The sequence below is a fragment of the Myodes glareolus genome, chromosome 23, assembly GCF_982192425.1.
Source record: "Myodes glareolus chromosome 23, mMyoGla1.1, whole genome shotgun sequence".
In the NCBI taxonomy this organism is placed as follows: Eukaryota; Metazoa; Chordata; class Mammalia; order Rodentia; family Cricetidae; genus Myodes; species Myodes glareolus.
The window spans coordinates 58179470-58202237 of NC_142048.1; the positions used below are offsets into that span (position 1 = coordinate 58179470).

At 45.8% G+C, this 22768-nt stretch overlaps 1 protein-coding gene across 2 annotated transcripts in view; it reads right to left on the bottom strand.

The window, feature by feature from the left end:
* Myo16 (myosin XVI) overlaps positions 1–22768 on the bottom strand; it is a 473090-nt gene that overhangs the window by 165492 nt on the left and 284830 nt on the right. For both annotated transcript variants that reach the window (XM_087900756.1, XM_087900755.1), the window contains exon 21: positions 7535–7607. In XM_087900756.1, the coding sequence (XP_087756882.1) occupies positions 7535–7607 (73 nt within the window). The remainder of the gene's footprint in view (positions 1–7534; positions 7608–22768) is intronic.

The window sequence follows — 22768 nt, forward strand, 5'->3', positions numbered from 1 at the left end:
CATTGAGCTCTCCTGCCTTTGGGTTTTTACATTTCTGGATGGATCATAAACATTCATTATGTAGGTTTCCCTCTCCTCACCTTCTGCTCCTACCACTCTCCTTTCTTCTGTTTTTCCATCCATCCATCCAGCCATCCATCCATCCATACACCCCTACCATACATAGCATATTTCTGTCCACTGAAGCACCTAACACTACTGCAGAGTTATATAATCTAGAAGATTATGTTCATTATCATGGTAGTTTGAATGTAACTGGCCTCTATAAGCTCATAGAGAACGGCACTATTAGGAAGTGTGGCCTTGTTGGAGGAAGTGTGTCACTATAGGGGTGGGCTTTGAGGTCTCATATATGCTCAAGCCATGAAGTGTCTCAGTTCACTTCCTGTTGCCTGTGAATCAAGATGTAGACTCCCAGTTCCGTGCACCCTCCAGCACCATGTCTGCCTGCATCATGCCATGTCCTGCCATGATGATACTGAACTAAACCTCTGTAGCTGGAAGCCAGTCCCATTTAATGTTTTCCTTTAAAGGAGTTGCCAAGGTCATGGTGTCTCTTCACAGCAATAGAAACCCTAACTAAGACAATGATAAATCAAGAAGTTGTAACTCGTTAGAAAGTTTCCTCCTAGTCCACCGCCTACCCACAGTGAAATCTTATACCAACGGTTACGGGACTGGAAGGCAATGGGGTATGTGAATGGGACCACTGTCTTGCTTAACAGCATGACTGCTTTTCTAGAGGGGGCTTTCGCATCCCACAATAAAAAGGTGCAAAAGGGTTCTCCAAATGAGAAGAGGTCCTCAGCAGCCTCAGAACCTGGAAACTATGGCACCTTGCTCTTGGGTTTCCAGACTCCAGAACTGTGGGCAATGGCTGTGTGCTGTTTACCCAGGGTAGGGCAATGTAAGACAACAGCACAGAGACAATGGGGCGTGTCAAAGCGCCACGCTGACCCGGTAGGGTGACAAGGACACAGAGGTGGGGAGCTTCCCGCTACCTCCTCCAGAGTGTCTCTCTTCTAACCACCTAACAAGGCTCACCACAGAGCGAGAACCACCAGCAAACCCACTGCAAGGTTTTCCTTCCCGGTCTTATCCTCTACAAATTTCAATTGCAAACATATTTGATAAAATTCAGCTATGTACAAAATAATGTCCCATACAATTTCAAAAACCGTGTGGAGTTGGCACTTTAGTCAATAGCTGATCTTTCCGCCAATAAGCTCAAAGCAGGGTGGAATGAATGCTTATAAAGGCAATGCCGTCCCTGAGATGTACTCGCGAATATAGCTTAAGCGTGCAGTGGAACGGAAAATGAGGAAGTCCTGTTAGCAACAAAAGAATCCACAGAGAATCGAACCAGTGGCCTTTAAAAAAAGTTAATATGCAAATTTTGGAATTTACTGCTTCCAGGTAAAGATTTTGCATTTAGACTAAGAAACAATCTTATCTTTCTAGAAGATTCCTAGTCAACATTATGTATAGTAGCAAGGCGGACATGCTAAGAAAAATAGAATATTAAAAAAATTATTCTTTCATAATCGAAGTCTAAGAATCAATCTTGACATTTTACCCATCAGTGCTTAAAAGTAGCATTTAAACAAAATATTGATTCATGTGTTAAATCTTAAGGAAAAACTGTCCCTTCCTGATACCCAGAAATCACAAACGGTGAGTATATTCTGAAATAAATCCTTAAAACACCCAGCAGAAAGAAAGAATAAAGGATACGTGTGATGATGGGACAATGTAAGTTTTAGTAAAGAAGCAACACGGATACTGTGTACATCATCTGTGAGCACAGACTGGACGTGTGACCTGAGCCTGGGTGTAGAAGGACAGTGTAGGAGGCCAGTCTCCCTAGAATGGGACTTCCCGGACATCCTCCCACTATGATTTCTGAAAAGTTTCTGCACCCCAATGAGCCTCTCCGCTGGGGCAATAATCCAAATCAGACCAAATCAAACCAAAGCAGAAAAACAAAACAAAACAAAACAAACAACAACAAAAAAACCCAGTTTCAATGGATACCAATACTCTCAGGTGACCTTCCAGCACCCAGAAAGGAGACAGGGAAGAAAGACCGGAAAACCAAGTGTTCGCTCTGACATACAATTTAAATACCTTGTGCGAGGAGTCTTGAGCGTCTCTGGGGAGGGGTTTTCATTTCTCAGGCTTTCTCAAGGCAGTTCCAAGAGAGCTTGGGGTGGAACTTCTACCTGAACATTCTAGAGTCTTTGGATACATGGATGCCAGGGGCTGTGGTGTGTGACCTTAACCCCACATTTTCTATGTGTCATTTACTGGGATCCAGGCAGACAGTGGATGTCATTGTATACATGGAGGTGTGTGTGTGTGTGTGTGTGTGTGTGTGTGTGTATTTTGGGGTGCGGCTGCAGACCTGTGTGTAGTGGGCAAGGGCTTGGCTCATTCTCTTCACCTCCTTCATAACTACTGTTATACAACACACACAGGCAGGTATGAACAAGTGTGAAGAAAGAGACTCCTGGCCTGTGTGGTCTTCTGACTAGTGTTCTCTTTCTTAACCCCAGACTGGAGGAGGTATAGAGCTGCTTTCTACTAAAACTGAGCAAAACCACAGTTTCCATCCAGTGTTCTCACAAGACAGGAAACTGTACAGTGGGATATCCGACGCCACTCTTGCTGCTGTTGTCGGTGCCTCGCCTCTCACTCTGCAAGCCGGGTCTTCACGTAAGGAGGGAAGCCAGAATGACAAGAGACAATCCACTTTGGCCCAGATAGCTCTGCCACTAAAAGTCACAGACCTGGACTTCACATGGATTCTATGTAACTCCTGGTCCAGTACCACTAATACCCACATTGCAGAACAAGAAAATAAAGGCAAATAAATCAATCACAAATTACACATGGAACTCCACAAACAAGCAGCAACAAATTCAGTTTTCTCTAAGTGCTGTGTGGTTATATGAGTGGTCACTAATATCTCTGCTTCTCTTTAACATTGAAGTTTTAAACTATTTTTAATTTGCTTTAAAAACTATACCTGTAGTACTACTAAGATGTATATACAGATAAGATCTTTCCTAAAAGCATCCTCAACTGGAGGTGAATGAAAGACAACTAATAATCCTCCAACATGACTGTGTGGATCTCTCCGACAATTCTGTGTGTGAATGTCACATGAGACGAGCCCACAAACAGCGGCATGAGGTGTAGAAGGCCGCAGCCACATTCTCCATTATCAAGATGGCGCTGACATCCGGCTTCACCGCCAGGTGAACGCACATGTGCTCGGTAATTTCCCACTGAGTCCCCGCCTACTCCCGAGGCATCACCTGGGACTGGGAACAATGGACCTATCCAAGAGTGACACGTCCAAAGCAGGGTCTGTTTCCTATATAAGGGATGGGTTCCATCTTATCTGGGTCTCCGCCATGTTGGCTGATGCCCGCTCTCCCAAGGGGCATTAAAGCTTTACTACAGAAGGATCCTATGTGTACCGCGTGGTTCTTGCTGGCGAGACGGTAGCGCGGGACATCTGGTGCCGATACCCGGGAAGAAGAAGAAAAAGAAGAAGAAGAACTTTGCACCACCGGAGACCCCTTGGACACAAGGAGGATTCAGAACTGTAGGCATGCGTGCTCAGAGAGGTACGTTCTAAAGTCCAGAGAGCATATCAGAAACTGAGCAGCAGTGGGAGGTTGTGCGCGCACCCAGATAAGTTAAAAAGGACCCCCCGGTAAAGAATGGGGGAGACAGAAAAGAAAATAAGTTAAAAAGGACCCCCCGGTAAAGAATGGGGGAGACAGAAAAGAAAATAAGTTAAAAAGGACCCTCCGGTAAAGAATGGGGGAGACAGAAAAGAAAATAAGTTAAAAAGGACCTCCCGGTGATTTTGGGAGAGTGGAGATGGGGGAGAAGGCTGATTTGCAGGGTCGAAGGCTTTGTGTTGTGTTGTTCGTGTTGTTTTTTGTGTACTGGACAGGAGAGGGATATTTGAATTTGGGAGCTGCTAAAAAAGGTAGTTTAGATTTAAGGCATGGGCTTGAGAGTGTGATGTTGTGGGGGAGAGGTTCTGTTTTCGCCTCCACGGAGGATGGGAGCCTAAGTATGTGCTTGAGATCCACGTGGTTTGAATCACCGAGACCTCCTGAAATGTTGTAGTGTATACCCCTAAGAATGCAACGGCCCAATAACAGCAGGAAGCAGCCAAAGAGACTAAACGACGCCCAAATTCCCTAAAAGTTTAAATGAGGTCCTTTCAAGCCTGCTTCTCTGAGTTCAGCTTTGCTCCATGCACCGGTTTGGGCTCGGAATGGGTGCAGCTGGGGCTGGAGGGCGGCTGGAGCGGAGCTTTGCTCTGTGGCTATGGTGGGGAGCACGTTGCGCCGGCTCAATTGGTGCGGCTCGGTTGGTGCCTGGCCTGGAGGATGTCACAGCGGTGCCACAGGCAGCCGGGCCAGAAGGCTTACAATGTACCTAAAACTGTGCTGGTCTCTGAGGGTAAAATGGCTCTGGTTCCATTTGGCTATGCTAAACGATGCTGACTTCAGGCAGGGCTGGTCGTATTTATCATAATAAAAGCGCAATTAAGGTTTAAATGCAGTAAACAGGCAGTACCGTATTACATCTACATAGTGTGACTTAAGTTTTTAAGAACTGCTTAGCATTTTAAGAACTCAAGTCCTCCTAAAAGATTGCTGTGTGTACGCTTGGCTTGTCTGGTGTTTCAGGATCCGCAGGGAGGTGGATGCGAAGGGCCCTTAAATTTTGGGATGATTGGGTCGTTGGCTGGATCTGTGAGAGTTTACAGCCGCTTTTGCTGTGGCACAGGTGTTGAGAGTTGGCTAGTAGGAAAGCGGCCCTGTTCGCCGCCTCTCCCATTGGCCCCTTGAGCCGCAGGCTCTGGCGCGGACCTTGAGTTATTGCCGGCCTGTGCAGCCTTGGTCTGGGTGTCGGCTCCCGCCACACTCCGCCACCAACACAGCCTCAGACCTCAGAGAACGAGGCTAGCCCCGCGGGGAAGGCAGGGGCGCCTGGGGGTGGAGCTGCCACTTCTTGGCTTGGGACACAGGGAGCTGCGCAGCGAGCAGGCCCAGGGCCGCACACAGCCCTTGGATGACTGGCGGGCTCTGGAGCCCGAGGCCACCGTACCAGCAAGGAATACAGGAGCCAATAAATCTTAAATCTAATATCAACAAACAGGTCCTGGGTTTTTCCTAGGCGCCACTGGGGCAACACGGCCCATACCGTAAAAAACAGAGATCCCCATATGGGTTCCCCAATGGCCACGTCATTTTAGGACTCCAGGCTGGAAACAGGAAAACGGTTTTCTCATATTTTTGAAACAATAATCTCATCTGTGCCAGATTTAAAATGGTTTAATTCTAAGGCCTACTATAATGACACAGACAAACAAGATTGCTCTTTAGAACAGAGACCTATAGGTCTCTAAGTTCAAGACCAGCCTACTTCCAGTACTGACTGTGCTAAATTTTTACACTGAATTTTTTAATACTCTTAAATGTTATTTTGGGAGAAGAGTTTATATTTTTTTTCTAGAAATACTACTATTCATGCTGTGGATTCATCTGTCCAGAGGCCTGAGGACAAAGCCTCTGCTATGGAGCTGTCTGGCCTAATTGCTGCGGAGCTGGCGGGTTCCTGAGGGATGGTCCAGCTCCTGCCCTTGGTCTGTCAGTTATTGCTGTGTTGTTGTTGTACATTACAGTGTTGTTGTTGCTGTGCCATTGCTATGCTGCTGGATTTCCCCTTGTTTTGTCAGTTATTGCTTGCTATCAGTTTCCCTTATCCTGTCAGTTATTTCTGCTAAACACTATGGGTATCTTCAAGATAGGTTACAAAATGCCATGGTTATTTAAATTAAAAATTAAATAAATATCTATTTAAACAAAAAGGGGGGGAATAATAAAGGAACTGCCCCCGATGCCAAGAATGGCTATTGCCATGGCTCTGTTCACTATAAATTTTTTAAATGGCAGCACGGCCTATACCATGAAAAACAGAGACCCTTAATCAGTTATCTACCACAGTGGCTACAGCCCTGGATCAACAGGCTACCATAGATACATCTATTAGAGGTAGAATAAAGAACAGGTGGATATCTTATGGCAGCTTGCCCAGTTGGACTGTGAATGGAAAACTCCAGCCTTATGTGTGACCAATGTACCATATGAGAACTTTATAAAAGTGGCTAACTTGTCCCGAGAATTGTCTTTGTATCTTACAGGAGAATTTTGATGATTTGCTGTCCTCCTTGAGACGGTCCATCATGACAATCAACTCCACGCGAGTGGACATAAGCCTGGCCAAAGGATTCCAGTCCTGGATTGTGTCCTTCATCTCCTACTTCAAAGAATGGGTGGGGGTTGGAATGTTTGGAACAGTCCTATGCTAAGGAATAGTGTTTCTCCTCTGGATGGTCTGCTGACTCAAATCCCAAAGTCTTAGGGACAAAGTGGTTATTGCACAAGCGCTGGCTGCCCTGGAACAGGGGCCTCTACTGATATGTGGCTATCTATGTTAAAGCAGTAAGGTTTAAGCCAACCAGCTCCTGCACCCCTAGGACTGTGGTCCATTGCACAGGGTGGAGTGCTTGGCTTAGCTAGCCCTGAAGGTTGTTGAGCTGAAGAGCATCGCACAGAGAATGGCCCTCTCTGAGAGATAAGTCGCTTTGCTTAAGGGTTTTCTGCCGTATATTCCCTTTCCCAGAAAATTGGCAGAGGGCAGGCCGGATAGGCTCCAGGTGTCATGAGCCTAGGGACAGTTTCCGTGTAAGCCCATTTTAATGTTTTCATTTTGGGAAGTGCGACCTCTATCTTTACCTTCCTAGGGAGTTGCCTTTCTGCAAAGAAGTAAAATTAGGGGGAGATGTAGAAGGCCGCAGCCACATTCTCCATTATCAAGATGGCGCTGACATCCGGCTTCACCGCCAGGTGAACGCACATGTGCTCGGTAATTTCCCACTGAGTCCCCGCCTACTCCCGAGGCATCACCTGGGACTGGGAACAATGGACCTATCCAAGAGTGACACGTCCAAAGCAGGGTCTGTTTCCTATATAAGGGATGGGTTCCATCTTATCTGGGTCTCCGCCATGTTGGCTGATGCCCGCTCTCCCAAGGGGCATTAAAGCTTTACTACAGAAGGATCCTATGTGTACCGCGTGGTTCTTGCTGGCGAGACGGTAGCGCGGGACAATGAGGCACAGCAGGGACCCTGCATTCTGACACAAGCTAAGTTCTCTGAGGGGTGCTTCCTGATCTCAGATGCCTCTCTTCTCCCTCTTCTGATCAAGCACAACATTCACGTGCCCACACACAGCTAAGAACCTTCACAAGAACAGCGAAACTCAGGCCTCTGAGCACATGAACCATGGCGTGATGATGATGGATCGGCCAGAGGCCAGGAATGCTAACTTGAACTAAGAGAGGGCCTCCTTTGTTAAGCCCGTATTTGAATAGCTTAATATACACCACAAGTTGTAAAATCAATTCACATTCACAAGATCAAAAAAGAAAACCAACTTACTTGCTCAAATTCATTCTTTTGAAATTCTTCAAAACCGAAAATGTCCAGTATTCCAATGTCCAATGTCTGCGGGCTGGAAGGAAACAGAGCAGAGTAAACGGGCATCCTTGGTAGCCTCCCCTTTAAGGAGACTGCAAATCCACAGCGAGTCATCGCCGATTTAAATGAAAAATCAGTGAACAGTGTCTTTGGAGTCTGGAGGAAAACTCTAAAAGTTGGCAGCACCAGGCTACCCCTTTAAGGATGCTTCTCACACTATACACTGATAAATGCACCTTGCTCACTAGGTTAGAAACAGACCTATGGATGGTACGTATGACTTCGTACGTGTTTCTCTGAAGGTGTGTCTGTGTCCCTTCCCTCTAGACCAGACCTGCTGGCCCTCAGACTATGAATCCACATGCTCTGTGGCTCCCTCTTCCTATGTGCGCTCCAGGATCCTCATACAAGACTGTTCCATTCTGTATAAGAGCTCCGTTAGGAGGTAGGTGATCTCTGGTGGGCCAAATTTTGACCCTTCCTGCTGTTATTTCCCCCACGGACTGTTTACAAAGCAAGGGCGACTTTGACAAATTTAAACCATTTTGTTATTCAATATGAACTGTCTTTATGGGAATTCATGGCAGTCTTCGTGACGGTGAGAGTCCTAGTGTCTGTGCCCAAGTGGCAGGTGAGGAAGGACAGGCAGGGTGGCTCTGAGCACCCAGACTCAGGCACCGATGAGAAGATATTTGTCATATACATCTTGGAAATTTAAACTGACAGATCTTCCCTCAGAAATTACTCCGATCAGAACAAAGCCAGGAAAATGTTTGAGTCGTTTGCACTGGTGTTCCCATGCGGAGGCCCTCGTTCTAACAAAATGGCTAAACTATCAAAGAGGCTTATGACCAAGGCTTTTCATTGGTTAAGTATCGTGGTACCCAAAGAAATGACTAATGTCCCACAACCAAGATAAGGAATTAAGTTTCGTACATGTGTAGTACATTGATGTAGTAAGAACGGTCCCATTTACAGGACTGAAACACACTCTCTAAACAGAGCATTGCCCAAGTAGAGACAAACAGTCAGGAGGAAACAGAGCGTGCTCAGGAGAGGGAATCAGGATTTGTGTTTACGTCTCACCTTTGCTTGGTTATTTTGATAAAGGGCAAATATTTTACCGATGCTTACAAAATTATATGAAAACATAGGAAACATTTAACAACAATAGTAAGTCAAGAGAAGAGCTAGAAACAAATGTATTCTTTAGAAGAATTGGAAACTGTGTAACGGTAATCACGTTAAACAATGCACAAGGATGCCCCAGTGGATAAAACCCTTGCCATGCAGGCCTGAGGACCTGAGTTGTTTTTTTAAATATCTGATTGGGTTCCAAACATATTTAATCACTAATTGAGGTGGTTTAAAAAAATCCAGAGTTACAATCAAAATTAAATGTAAGTTTAGAATACGGTGAGGAGGTCTGTCTGCAAGGCCTCGTGGGAAGGCATCCTTCTTTTGAAGCTGGTTTCGGTCACTTAGGACTGAGTGGAGTTGTGTCTGTGACCTCCATTCTAGGAACTTGCAGTCAGGGAGAGGTCTGTGATGGCAAAATGACCAACATGGCTGCCATCCCCTGGAAGCTGTGGTCCTGTCACACATGTGTGACACTCTTATGTAGGCTGCAGAAGAGAGAAGCATGAACATCCTCAGACTTACCAACACCCAGGCCTTCGGGTGTAAGGAACACAGCTATGATGGAAGCAAGCCCTGAGAGTCCTAATTGGAGCTTCCCTGGTGGCTCACAATGTACATCAGCTTATTAGGAAATTAAACACCTTTTATATCACACAAATATTAACTGCTGGGCCACTAATCTGATCACATGTAAATGTGTGAGTGGGAGAAGGTTTAACTCTTGAGTAACTTCCTAAGAGTCAAAATACCATTGGAGCTGAGGTGTCATGGCAGGCAGAAGCCGGGTTACTTTGCCTACACCCTCATCCCCTTAGAGTTCCCCTGGAGAGTCCTCTGAGGCACAGCTAGGCTCAGGAAAGGGACTCCAAACATATTTAGTCATGAGATAAAAATACATTCTGAAAAGATGGTCAGTCAAGGAAAGTCTCAGTCAGGAGCCACGACAGAGTGGGGTTAAACCCAATTTCGACACATGACAAGGAGGCCTTCGACAAGGCCTGGATGTGGGACATTCTTTCAGGCCAGCTATTGGGAAAAAAACTAAGGCAGAAAACCCTCAGCTAAGTTATAGTTGAATCAGCTTCTTTGGCAGAGAGCAGACCAATAGGGCACCAGGATGGGTAAGAATTATTCTGGATGCCTTCCAGGCTTGAACATTGTTGTTCACCTCATTGCCCTTGGGGGCACCTGGATTCACAGAAGTTAGTGTTGGGGTGTCCCTGAAGGGGTTGACTGCTGTGGCACCCACAAGTCGTGCATCCAGAAGTCATGCGACTGTCATAAAAACGAACGCGGTAAAAGACTCTTGTATGCTTTTATCTGTGAAATCTGCAACTCGGTCCAGTGCTGTTAACAAGCACATGTCCCCTCGTGAGAGCTTGCATTTACAGCCATGCTGTATGCAGACTCATTGCCAAGAATATCTCCAGAAACAGAAATCAAGTCAACCGACTACGTGGTTTAATTATTTTTTTTTAAAAAAAAACATAAACAATATTTAAATGATATCAATGCTTGCATTCCGGATCTAAAACAACTCTCACTTCAGGATGACGGGAGGCTGGGTAAATAAAGCCTCGCTGTGCCACTGACTGCTCTCTAGTCATTAAAATGATGGTTCTGCAGCTTAGAAACACAGATGAATAGTTACTGGAAATGAAAACAGCCAGGTGCAAAACACAGCATTTGAGGGATGAGGCAACGAGGGCCTTCATACGTGCCTGGAGACAGCCCAAATTGGAAGTTTGGAATGTGATTTGGCTTCCTTTACTGAACTAAAGAAGTGATTGTGGAATGACCCAGAAATTCCACTCCTGGGCATGTATCCAAGAGAGCGAGTCCATATGTCCAATCGAAGACAGATACGAGTATCTGGGGACTTCTTTGTTCATATAATAAGACTGGTAATGCTACACCAAATGATGAGCCAGTTACCTGTGTTCTTATGTGGCTGCATTTTTTACAGGGCAATCTTGGACAGAAGCAAGCTAAGAATTAGTAACTAGTAACAGTTGAGTGTGCGCCTTAATTCTGAACACTGAGTAGAAGCAGCCACCCAAGTAAAAGAAAAGGAAGGAGCCAGGTCATCCTGAAGATCACGCAGTTGGAGGCTGCAGGGTCGTAGGTGGATACAGAATCCACGGAACCACGCAGATAATGAGGAGTTAAGGTGGGCTGGCCTTCAGCGGAACAGTAAGGAGATGTAGGTTCCTGTGGATCCCAATATGCAGAGAACAGAGTTTGCCAGATAAATAAAGGCTAAGTGATAGGCTCTTAGATACATGTTTATCTTGGCGCGAGTAAGTCCAGAATAACCTGAGGATATGACATTTTATGACCATCCTCACCTGCTACAAATCCCCACAGACCATGTGTTATCAGAAAGGTAACTGTGGGCCAGTGCATTCCAGATAAGGCTTCTGAGTAGCCCAGACCTTGAAGGAGAAGTGCAGACGTATTTTCAAGAAGTTGAACACAGTCACCATAGTGTTTTAATACAACCCACCCTTGAGTTCATTTGTGCCGAGAGGGTCAATTTTCATTATCAACTCAGCTCCTGGGCATGGCTACTAGGGAGTTAGCAGAGACAATTGGCTGAGCAGGTCACACCTTCCCTGAATGTAGACAATACCTAGACAATACCAGTCTATGGACCAGGAGCTCACACTGAATAAAAGGGAGCGGGGGAGGAGAAAGCCAGGCACATACATGCCAGCATTCCCTGCTCTCTGCTTCTTCACTCATGGAGACATGGCGAGGGGTCTCAGATGCACACTTCTGTCCCCATCCGTGGTCCATACTTCCTCACCATGTTGGGTTGTATCCTCAAACCTTGAGCCAAGACACATCCCTCCTCCTTTAACTCACTTCCTGTTGGGGACTGGATCACAAGGACAAGAAAAGCAACCGGCACAACCTTGGTCTGCCCTCCCATGTCTGCGGACACCTTCCGCTGTCACCTGCTGTGGTCAACTAAAAGCTAGATTTCAGAGATGGAGTCTGGACAAAGAAGATGTCACTTCTTCTGGCAGAGGGCTTCATGTGTCCTTGGCCAGAAGCACAGATTAGGAAACCACAGGGCATCTTGTGATTGCCATACATTGTCACAGAGGGAGTGATGATCCGACAAGTTTGTATGTGACATATGAATCCTGGGGTGGGGTGGGGTAAGCCACAACAAAGAAAGCAGACCAGACTCATGCCCCCTGCTTTGTGTACATGTTCATAAGGCTAGTTCTGGCCTTTTCAGGTTGAGGGCCAGGCAGTAGTTGGCATGGCTATCTTTTGCCTCTTCTGCAAGTGAATGCGTCCTCATCTTTAGAGTACCCACTGTATAAAGCAGTGGTGGAGAAGGAACCAATGTGAGGACGGAGGACCCAGGACACGGTCATTTCCAGGTGATGTTTCTTTCTGTCTTGGGTCTAGTCAATGCTCCCCTTTGCTTGATGTCTGTGTCCTTTAGTAGGCGACCAAATGGCAACGCTTGGGTATGGGAGTGAGGGCTTGCGATCATGTCGATGCAGTGATGGCTGTCAGATCTTGTGCCAGAGAAAGATTCATGCCCACCACAACCCAGCACAAGGCGGAAAGGAGGGTAAATTCAGAATTATTTCAGAAGTTCATAGTCCGTTTTCAGTAAGCCTTTGGCTCACAGAAGTGAAGGACAGTCATCAAATGCGTAAGACCAGGTGGAGAGAAACTTAGAAGGTAAAAATAAAATAAAAAATCACCGTATGGTCTGGTTTGAGAGCCAGTGGTTCAGGGAGACAGATCAAGGCAGAAGACATAGTAGGGATACAAGGCCCATAGGCTGGGTATGAGGTTTTCTGTGATCTTCTAAGAAGAGGGGTTGTTACTAACCATGGGAAAGCAATGTTCCCCCAACTGGGAAAGGCTGGCAGAATGGATATGTGAAGCTGGCTTTCAGAGACATGCTGCTCTCCCACAGAAAGTCACTGTGTGAAGGGGGCCACCGCACCCCAGGCAGGAAGCTACACTCTCTGTGAAGCTGCTACCATTTCCCAGAGCTGGACTTCATAAGGTGGAGCCGCTGGAAGGGTCGAGCTCACAGGGTCACAGGATTTACAAGAGTGACATTCTGATCAGCAAGCTTCAAAATTCACCCACTAACCAAGCCAGGCACGGCGGTGCACACATGAAATCCCAGCCCCCGAGAGACTGAAGCCAGAGGACCGATCATATGGTAAGACCTTGTTTTAAAAAATAGAAATCCAAAATCTATCTAGCCCTTTTGGATCCACTGAGAGTCAGAGATTGCTGGGCGCTGCTGAATTTATCAGTATTATCTGAGCTAAGGAGGGTAATTCAGAGTTTGTCTTGTGCAGCCTGGAGTGTAAGACTCCATTTCCAAAGACACCATATCCTGAGGTTATATAGAGCTACTGGCTTATCCTACAAGGGAGGTTCTTGACCACCACTGGTCCACTAGCAAAGTCTCAGAACACCTAGCTTCTCATGGAGTAGAACCTTCTGTAGCTCCTTGATCTTATCTTATCGCTCTTAGAGCCTTATTGGTATGGTAAGATTGCTTGCTGCAGGGAACTGTGCCTATTTTTGCCACAGAGGTAACTCTGCTTAGGTGCTTGGTGAAGCCAGAGTAAGCGCTCACCATGTGCCTCCAGGTTGCTCATGGGGTGGGGTGGGGGGTTGAAATGTATCTCTGAGCAGGTCTCACAGAGTGAGGAGCTGAGAGAGGTCACTCACAGGATGGCTTGCACGTCTCCTCCTGCAGAGACTGTCAGGATGCTTTGGATCTCAGAGTGAGTCCTCAAGTGTTAGACTCAGATTCTGTGGTTGCTCAGGAGCATCTCAGGGGCTGTCACAGACCCCAGTGTTCACTGTCTGGAGGACAGCACCTTGGCAGGGTTAGAGCCCTTCTGAGAGCAGGAGTGGCTCTGTTGGTGAGAGGTGGCCTCTTCTGTGACTTGCTGGATCTGCTTTATGAACACAGTAGATCAGTAGTCCACGGACACTCTGGGAGACACTGATGATCAATAGTCCACGGACACTCTGGGAGACACTTATCAGTAGTCCACGGACAGTCTGGGAGACACTGATCAGTAATCTATGGACACTCTGGGAGACACTGATCAGTAGTTCACGGACACTCTGGGAGACACTGATCAGTAGTCCACGGACACTCTGGGAGACACTGATCAGTAGTCCATGGACACTCTGGGAGACACTGAGCTCCTGCTGTTGTCCTCCGACCTCCAGCAGCTCCAATGAACAGTCCATCTGGAGAGCGCTGGTGGTGGGCAGGTGTGGACGTGGTTGGAATGCACTTCCTTACAGCCATGCTGTGGCCCTGGAAGGTATGCTGTTCTTTATGTCAACCTTGTTCCATAAGCCAGGCTTACCTTCACTGTTCTCATTTTGTCTTTTGACTTAAAAAAAAAATCCAGGATTCCTGGCAGTCAGTGGGAGAACCATATTGGAAAAAGGTGGGATTTGATAAATCTGGAAGAAAATGACCCATGGTGTCCTTTCCACTTCAATGAGGAAGCCCCCTGAGTCCCAGGTACTGTGAGTACCACTGAGCAACTTTTTCAAACTTAGTGCAGTCAAACACATAAACTCATGGGTCATGAAATCAAAAAAGCAAGCCAGCAACCTATATGACTGCTGAGCCTCTGTGTGCTGACAATGGGGAATGACAAACACAGCTGCTGAAAAAATCGAGGTTTACAAGGAGAAGGCATTTCACTTAAGATCGCCTTCCTGTTAAGGATAGCCCAGGTCCTCCACTGATTAACTCTAGAGGCATGAAAACCCAGCTGGCAGATTAAACCACTGTGCACACAACAGCTGTGTCCTTAGGTGCATTTGCACACACAATCTACATTTTTCCAACACATTAGCCTCCAGCCTCAGACTGTCCAGGTATTATTATATCTGTCCTTCTCTCATCTCCATTTATGACAGCCTTTTGTCTCTTCCTGCTAAATGCATTCTAACTCAAACCCTCCTTTTGCGTTTTACCATCTTCTTGACAATAAACACATATATGTATAGTACTGCATATGCGACTACAGGTTTGCAAATGCATTTGTAACTAGTGTCACGCCAGATCCCGATTCCTCCTCTTGTGGCAAGAACAGTTGCCACCAGCTCGTTCCTGTCTGCTCCTCTGCATGCTACACAGTCACCTCTTTGTGTAGTGACTTTGATCTGCATTTTCCTTACCGTGCATTTTTAAAGAAAGCTTCTGGATATCTTTACAATTTAAAGCAAAGATTGGGGAACAGAAGTCTTTATCACCTGGAGGTTTCAGACCGTGGGGCCCTGTCGGCTGACTTGTCGGCTGACTTATCCAAGTGCTGAGGGACACCCAAGTCACACTGAGCGGCCATGTGGGAAGCACAGGCATGAGACTCTAGCCACTGCAATGCACCAGGAGCCTCTCTCCTCACAGTGGCTTCCCGCCAGGCTGCCTGTCACAGCAATCCCTCCAGTTCACTGAAAGTGTTGGCAGCTGTGGCAGCAGCACCCAGTTAGGCAAAGTCTCAGATGTGGCAAATCCAGATCATATCCAGATGCAAAGAATCAGAGGACAGCCTTAGCCCCAGGCACCGCTCACATTCGGAAATGCTTTAGTGTAATCCCAGTTTCACTGGGAGTAAGGGAATTGCTTACATAAAACGGAACTGATTCGAAACCCTCCTCACTTTAAAACAAAACCCTCATTGCCAGAGCCCCATGGTTTTATTTTAAAAATTGTCTTTTGTGCATGTGTTACGTGTATGCTAACAGGAGCCAGAAGAGAGTGTTGGATTCCCTGCAATTGGGGTCACAGGTACTTAGGAGCCGCCGCATAGGTGATAGGAATCAAACCTACATTTTTTTAGAAGGGCAGCCAGTGCTCATGGATGCCGAGCCACCCCTTCAGCGTCCCCTCTCCCGACTACTTCACTAGAGGACACACATTGGGAAAAAAGCGGGGTTTGAAATAAGGCCTGTCAGCATTCACACCCCAAACCCTTCCTTTTGTTGCTGTGAAATCCCACCATTTTCAAAAGCTCTCTTTCTCTCTCCGTTTCTTGATGTAAAAACAGAAAAATGCCAATCTGATGCCCGTTGTCAGTGTACAGAATGACAGGCCTTGGTGCCTAGCCTAACTCACATACGTCAAGTTCAGTATAAGATAATCACAGTCAATGTCCCTTCATCGTGAATCTCAGCTGCACAGCTGAAGAAGCCAGGCTTGGGTGGCTGTGTCTCCAAGGAGGCAGTATGTGCAGAGAGAAAAACCCAGACCAATTCTAGCAGGCTTTGTATGCTGTGTGCAGCCTCCCTGATCAGGAGACATTTACAAAGCAATGGTGTTTAACTATGGTTACTGCCATAGCCTGCAAAGACTTTCTGAGATTGGGGCTCAGCCTGGAGAACAGCGTGGTTACAAATGCATAATCCTCCTGCCTCCACTTCCCTAGGGCTGTTGTACATCACCATAGGTGGCTTTTAGTTTGGGGCCAAGATAAAGACTTTTTGTTCCCTCTTCTTATCCCTCTGTGGCATTGTTTATTCTGACCTGACTTCCAGTATGCCCCACTGACAGGCATAGGGAGTTAAGGAAATGATGCCGTTAAGGCCACTGAGCAGGACGGGTCACAGGTACTGAGAAGAGGGTAAGCAAGGGTGACAGGAACTGCCCTATCCTCTGCATAAACAAACACACAAACAAAACACGAGCTGGCTTGCACATTCCTGACTCGAAAAAATGTCAGGAAGTAGGATGCTGGATATTTATCTGCCCTAAAATCAAATTACTAATTACCTGGAAATTTTATGAAAACAATCTGGCTTTCAGATGCTATTCTCAAAGACTGCAAGAGCCGTTGTTAAGGAGAACCCCCTGACATTTGAGGTTAGGCCACTCAGGTTTCCACAGATCAGCTGTGCCTCCTATAAACATGAACCGGGACCCAAATAGAGCGGCCTCCCTTCCTTGTACGAGCTGTACCATTCTTGAAAACGATTCACAAACATTAGGACGGATGTTTAAACTCAACCATGATTTTGTCCAAGGTGTCTGGCAGCTTTTATAATAACGGCACGTTCTTACAGCTGTCTGTCATGAGGGCCTTTACATCTCACCTGGGTGCTCGGGTGCCTGGGGCTGCAGAAAAGTCCTTCCTACTCCTCTAGATCTTCCTATCAGGAAATAGGAATGCATGGGGAATCATGAAAAGCAGACACAGTTATGGAGGAAGGGAGATGGAGATGCTTGACTCTTCGAGAAATCACTGTGCGTGTCAGTGTGTGTGTTGTGGGGGGGAGTAGAGTGAGAGACTTGTTTAGAGAGCAGGTTTTGCTTCAGATACTTGCTAAATTACAGTTTGGGTTGTCATGGTAATCAGCAGAATGATTTAAACAAGTCTACCCAGAAATAGAAATCACTTGTACTGTATTCATAAAAATCAAAGAAATCTCTTTATTTAATGGAAAGAAAATTCTCAAATTGGAATGAAGGGAAACAGAGTGTGTCAGGTTCGCGTCTCTGATGAACTGCTGGTTATGACGTTCTGGAGAAGCTAAAACATGTAGAAAACTCATGGGACGAGCGCAGAGATACTTAGAGGGTAGTTTATAGGCCTGAAGCAAAGAAAATCACCGAAAAACACCAAACAAACATTCAACTTGTAAACTCAGAAAACAGAAAAGCAAAGCTCAAAATGAGCAGAAGTAAAAAGACCGGGAATCATAAAACAGTTAAAACAAAGCAATGCGAGACTTGATGATCAAATACAAATTTTTTTTTTTTAGAAACAGTTTGACCCAGACCAAAGGTGTGCGCAAACTAGAAGAGGCACAAAAATTACCACTACAGCTATAAATTAACTGAAAGACTATAAAAGCACCTGCAATTGGCATGGCAGCCTTAGAGTGGATAGTTTTGTAGCAAGCATATGTGACTCAAAAAAGAAACAAAATTACGTGGTCACAGTCAACCTGATCCCTAACTGGTGGACGCCATTAGGAACATTGTAGAGAGGAGAGTAACACAGACCATCCCTTGTACTCAGGAGTGAGGTGAAAGACCTAGAATCTTGTCTCTCTTCATGAAAACAAAAACAAACTAAACCAAACAGGACTGGCGACCTTACAGGGAGAAGGAGTCAACATAAAAAAATGAAACGGGGGCTATGGAGACAGCCCAGTGGCGGAAAGCCACGGCTACCCTTGCAGAGGACCAGTGTTGGTTCCCGGCATCCAGCTGGGCTCACAATCATTTCTAACCACAGTCCCATCACCTCTGAGGGCTCCTCTGACTTCTACGACCACAAGGCACTAATGTGGTGCACATACATACATGTGAGCAAAGACTCAATAAAAAAAATAAAACATTTAAAGTAGTTAAAAACACTTTATAAATTAAAATGGACTTGTGAGTTGTGTGTAACAATAGTAATTAAAGATTAATTAAGTAAATGGGGGAACAGTGAAATTGACAAATTCAGAACTCTTATATGATAGTCTGAAACGAAGAGCTGGTAGAGTTGGACATGTCTTAATCCCAGCACTTGGAGGCAGAGGCAGGCAGAGCTCCGTGAGTTTGAGGCCAGCCTGATTTACTTAGCCAGTTCTAGGCTAGAGCTATGAGACCCTGTCTTAAATTATAAATGAAACTAAAACTAAAAATAAAAAGTAAAACAAATAAAGTCTCATTAAAAATAATTAAACATTTAAAAATTAATTTAAAATATACATAAAGGCAAGAAATGAAATGGTTATCATTATTCGAATAATTTTTTTTTAAGTTTAGATGAGACACAACAGCTTTTCAGAAAAGATTCTCTACCAGGATTTTAAGCAAACATGCTGCACAAGGACAAATGATGCTACTGTCATCACCTTGGAAACAAGACACGATGGACCATCATGCATTCCCAACTGCAGCTAGCAGTGCTGGCCGGTGCAATAAAACAGCAGGAGAAACAACAGCACCGAGAGAAGAAGCACCCTCTTGATTGCTTAATTAGAAAATACTAAGTTACGCCATCAAAAATTTATCAGAACCAGTAAGAAAAGTCTGCATAGAATTTCAGATATTTAGACAGAAGATCAACCTGGGAAACTCCATTCAGTATGTCAATAAACTGAAGCAGAACAGAAGAGCGTCCATGGTTGGAACACCTAGGGATAGGTCCAGAAAAGAAAAGCAGGGGGAGACACTCTGAATGGTCGGACGGGTCAGCAGCAGGCATTGCTGATCAATGCCGTAATGCAGAAGCCACAGCCTAGGCGGGACAAGCTCCCCAGGGGCATCTGTGCACGTGCTTCTGGGCAATGTCCTCAAAGAATGTTTTATGAAAATCAAAACGAATACAGAACGTGGATGAGAGAATAAAAAAAACCAGAACAAGGGAGAAAGCTAGACTCTCTTAACAAGAATCAAGTCACGACAATGTATTATTGATATAATTTCAATCAGATTAAAACCTGGAGGGGATTGAGCACAGATGTTCAAAGAGCAGGGCTCCTCGAATACCCAAGTCAAATATAAAATCGTTTCCATCCCTCATCTGGGAAGTAATATTCATGATTTGTTGAAGATCTCAGAGTTTTTAGAGGGAAAATGTAAAATAGTCTTGTAATGAGATCAGGCCCTGCAGTAAGGCTAGAGTATGCTGCTGGACATCCAGGCCACGGTGCAAGGCTGCCTTGCTGGAAGAGTCGCTGCTTGGTCAGAGAAATGCAGACTCATGCTTTGACTGCAATTCTGTCACAAAAGCCCAGCCCAGGGGAATCCTGGGTGTGTGTCAGAGGCTGTTCACAAGCCTGCAGCCCTGCCGGCAACGGAGAAAAATGTGGAAAGAGACTTAACCATCTGCAGATGATGCATGGGAACTAATTCAGCAAGTGAAAGCAATTCTTTCTTGATGGGTTGATGTGGTTCAATCGCAAAACAGAGTTAAAAACAGAGTGCAGAAAATAGACCTCAGGCTTGTTCTTTGGGCTTCTTCTCACATTGTGTTCTTCTGCAGCGTTTGTGAGACAGTGGATGGCTACGGAGCCAATGAAATACCCGGGAAGGACTGAGCCAGGTCTATGCCAACAAACAAAAGGGACTTTTGCTTTTAGTTCAGTCTGTTCCTCCTGTCCTAGTAAAAACGGAACGCCGGGTGCTACTCTTGCCACCTCGTGGCTGCAGGTAAGCGGCTGCCTGCCATGTAACTTTGTACTCACCTTGATTATTCAAACTTTCCTAGCAAAGAATAAAAGATGACATATGATAATGAAGAATATTACTCATTAAATGGAAAAAAGAACTCCTGGGTGCAACTACCTTCATCTTTCCACAAATGCAAAGCGGGCATTTTATTATTTTTGAGGCATTTAAAAATTAATAACATAAGTCCATTTATTGAGAATTAAGTGCTTTCAATAGGATTAACAAAGAATGTATAAACTTGTCTTTTAAAAAACTGGTGCTTAGTTCTGTGCTGATCTCTGGATTTCTACTGTATATTTTCTACAGTGTTTCCTTTGTTTTATGCTTTCCTGGGGATGACTTTATGGCTTGCAATTCTGAGCATTTAAATCTTCATCACCATTCTAGTCAAGGACCACAAAGGGAAAGACAGTTCATAAGCAAAGTAACACTTCCACCGGGCTTTTAGACACACATTGACACTCTGAATTTCACAGTGATTGCCTGCTTTTATATCTGTTAAATAAGGGCAGACAGTATACCCTTGCCTGGAGCATAACAATTACCAAATATGAAATAGAGACCAAATGGGAAGGAAGACAAAGGATTGTCACTCATCACATGGCTTGGTGCCATGAGTGGTGAGGGCCTCACAGGCCCAGATGCTGGAATGCTTGGTTTCCAGGTAGTGGAGCTGTCTGGGAAAGATTGGGAAGTGTGACCTTGTTGGTGTAGGTGTGGCCTTGTTAGAGGAGGTGTGTGTGCTGTTGGAGGTGGGCTTTGAGGTCTCTCTCTCTCTCTCTCTCTCTCTCTCTCTCTCTCTCTCTCTGCCTATGACTTTGGGATCTGTTGTAAACTCTGTTACTGCCCCAATTCCTTGCCTGCACATCACCATGGTGTTCCCTCACCAAGGTGACCACAGACTCACCTTCTGGAACTATAATCAAGGCTCAAGGCCCCAATTAAAGGATTTCTCTTCAGAGTTGCCTCGGCCATGGCATCTCTTCATAACAACAGAAAAACGTAGTTAAGACACAGGGTCAAACACACATCTTCAAATCTCTATACTGGTGAGCAGCAGGGAGACCGAATAGCTTGAGAAATGCCACAAATATTAGTTCGCCAGCCTTCTTTTCTACCCAACAGTCACCCTCGGGGCATGATAAGGTGAGGGGTGACCTCATGCCCCCTGGAGAAAGCCCTTGTCATTTTACATAACAAGCTGAGCCCTTCCTCTCTGTCTCCTCTCCCAGCATTCCCAGGGACATGGGGGCTCCTATGATGTTCTCTCTGTGGAGCATACACCATGGATCTCCACCATCTCCTTGGCTCAGGTCCTATGCTGGCTGGTTTTATGTGACCTTGACACAAGCTACAGTCACCTGAGAGCAGGGGACCTCAATTAAGGATTTGGCTTCATAAGATCAGGCTGTGGGCCCATCGTCTCACATGTTTGAATACATGGTCTCCAGTTGCTGGTCTCCAGCTGGTGGAGCTGTTTGGGAAGGATTGGGAGGTGTGGCCTTGTTAGGGGAGGTGTCACTGGGGGCTGGCTTTGAGATTTCAAAGGCTCATGCCATTTCCAGTTAGCTCTCTCTGCCTCCTGATTATGTCTCAAAATGTGAACTTTTGGCTACTGCCCCATGCCTGCCTGCCCACCATGACGGTCATGGATTAACCTTGTGGAAATGAAAGTCAGGATAAATTCTTTCTTTTATAAGTTGTCCTGGTCATAAGTCTCTTCATGGCAATAGAAAAGTAACTAGACACAAGGGGGTTTTTCTACATCTGCGGGGTCACCCAGGTCTGGCTCCATGCTTTCAACAAAGAAAAACAATGTCAAAATCCCTCTCAAAAGGAGTTACAGGCCTATGTCATCTGCATCAGTTGGAGCCTCATCTTCGGGGTCCAGGGACTATAAATGATACTCCATATTTCTTCTGAGGGTGCTATGGTGTCCTGGGTCTCCCTCCACGAAGAGACAGTCCACCACATACCTGTCTCTCAGACGTTGCAGCACTGCTGTTTCCCTGGACACGGGGAGGGGACCTGGGCAAGACCTGCCCATGGCTGTCCTTTACTGGGCTCTGTAAGAACATGTCCCGGGTCTGGTGGGCAGACCAAATTCCCGGAACTCTGACAACAGAACTTGCTCCTCTGTTTCCCTTTGCCTCTTTCCGTGGTGGATGTGTGCACTGAACAAGAATGCAGAGGTGAAAATGGGTGCTACTAGGTCACCTCCCCCCAGAGCCAAGAAGAACAATAGCGTCCCTAGAGGTCTGGTGGTCTGGAGGTCCCTAGAGTGAACTGGATGGAGGTGAGGACAACAGAAGGGGGAGGTAGGAGGAGCCACAAGGATGCTCTGCCTGTCAGTGGGCCAGGAGAAGAGGCGGTCTAGGATGCAGACTGTTTGTACTGCTGCAGGTTAGCTCAGTGTTTTCAAACATAGTAACATAATTTATAATACTATTATGGTTATTCTATTTTATAACTGTTGCTGAATTGTTTGGGGGTGTTGCTTGTGTTTTGTTGTTGTTGTTGTTATTGTTGTTATTTTTTGTTTGTTTTTCAAGACAGGGTTTCTTTGTGTAGAGAATTAGAACTCATTCTGTAGTCCAGGCTGTCCTCAGACTCAGAGATCCACCTGCCTCTGCCTCCCCAGTGCTGGAATTGAAAGCCTGTGCCACCACCCTTGGCTGGTTCTGTCAGTTTCTAATAGTGATATTGTTATCCGCTCCTCCACAGCCAAGAAAAACCAACACCCCTAGAAAGGATTGACATCTGAAAACTGCGGTTTTAAAATGTACTTTCTGGATGTTAAAGTTTTAAAGAAATATAAAGCATGGCTGTTGCAGAGGTTCTGGTCTGCTCACCGCTAT